Here is a 1,823-nt window from a genome sequence, read left to right on the forward strand (position 1 = left end):
TGAATACATTTCTCTTCTTAATGGGTTCAGTTGACTATTTAATCTGCAATTTCCTATGACCTGTATCCCAAATATAAACCATGTGAAACTGTACGTGGGCAACTGTGCACTCAATGGGTATGGACTAGTAATTATTATTACTACTAATTATTAATTATTTACGATAGCCATTTTGGAGGCCTGTCACGCGGGCAGGTTTTCTTTATTCAAGTTGAAATGTGGTAATGACGGAACGAATGTATTGTAAACACTATTTGTTTTTAATAGTGCAGTTAGAAATGTAAATAAATGCACCTGAGTCAATGAATCATGTTCTCAAATGCATCTTTATTTGGAAATATAGTGGTTGCACAGCATTATTTTTCACATCGAACACATGAGACATTATCCTCATGACACACAGCAGTAGGTTGTATTTTGTTAACAAATCGACAAACCATAGCATCATCACAAATCAGATTAGATTAGTCTTGTACATGTTTAACAATTGTGCATAAGGCACCCTTTATTGTATATGACACAGAAAAAACACACAGTGTTTCCCGAATGTTATAGCATGATTGCTTTAAGATATAGATATTCACAAAGAAATTGTTTATCCCAGGTGGGAATATATCAGAGTCAGGAGGGTTGCCAAAACTATCAAAGATTTTTGTCTTTCGTGATGTAAATATCCACCCAGTGCTCACAGGTCAACTATTGACATGCAAACTGATGTTTAAGGCCATCCATTTGTGGCTACCAATCGGAGTATAGATCAGGCTTGTGCATGTGCATGAAACAGAATTAGGCATAGGTGCATCTTTATAGGTCTGACGAAAAAAAAATGCACATATCTGACTGTGTTTTTTATGCATATGGCCCCAGATCAGATTCAGTTCAGTTCATTGTTGCCATGCATTGGAAATTTGACTTGCAGCATAGCAAAAACAGACAACTGACATTAGGTGATCAGTTTGGCCTCATTGAAGTTATCAGGGAGTTTCCGAGCAAGAAAGACAAGAATGAGACTGGTGCAGGCCAGCAGACCAATGTAACCCAGAACCAGAGTATCTTACTTGCATCTGGCCCAAACATGGCAGTTGGCAACAGCATAAGTAAACAGGCCTGGTCCAACCCTGTGTCTATGAGTGGGACAACTACCTCTCCAGCTCGAGGAAGGCCATTGCTTTGCCTGTCACCACTATTTGCCCTTCCAGCTTAGCAATGAGGAAAACTATTAGAACTCAGCAACTAAGTCTGAGCCCTCCTACCCGACCTTTTTGCTAGATGTCACTGATACAGGCTGTAGCGTAGTCCCAGCCCCTGGATTGGAATATCATATTTGGTTGAGCTTGGCATCCATCAGCCTCTGCAGCACAGACTTAGAGGGCTACAACAGCTGGGATAGTCCTGGTTCAAAAGGGCAAAGGGTCATCTTATCTGAGAGGACTAGGTTACATCAGAATTAATTCAGAGCCGCAGGTGTGCGATTGCTCACCTCCATCATTGTTCATTTAACAAGCAATTAAAGGTCATTACACAGTGACGGTGAGGAGGGAGGGGGGAGGGCTGTGTGCATGTTTGTTGTTTTGCAGATCATAGCTAACACAGTGCCATTGTTATTTATTTTATATATCTACAGTAGATACATTATTTTACCGTATACCGTATATTCCAGCTGTGACTGATCCAGTATTTGCATTATAGGCATCAAAACATGCATCAAAAAAGGTTAAAAGAAAAAGAGCAAGAAGGATCACAGTAGCATGCATTCTATTTCATACAGACTTTGCTTTATGTCTCTGCAACTCTCTGTGCTTCCGTCATTAGTATGGTGACAC

At 40.2% G+C, this 1,823-nt stretch overlaps 1 protein-coding gene across 1 annotated transcript in view; it reads right to left on the reverse strand.

Annotated features, from left to right (window-relative positions):
- Nucleotides 1-1,486, reverse strand: part of LOC126401768 (extracellular calcium-sensing receptor-like) — a 9,510-nt gene extending 8,024 nt beyond the window's left edge. The window contains exon 1 of the mRNA XM_050063263.1: nt 1,481-1,486. Within this exon, the coding sequence (XP_049919220.1) occupies nt 1,481-1,486 (6 nt within the window). The remainder of the gene's footprint in view (nt 1-1,480) is intronic.
- Nucleotides 1,487-1,823: the final 337 nt, after the last annotated feature.

This window comes from Epinephelus moara, chromosome 2 (assembly GCF_006386435.1).
Source record: "Epinephelus moara isolate mb chromosome 2, YSFRI_EMoa_1.0, whole genome shotgun sequence".
In the NCBI taxonomy this organism is placed as follows: Eukaryota; Metazoa; Chordata; class Actinopteri; order Perciformes; family Serranidae; genus Epinephelus; species Epinephelus moara.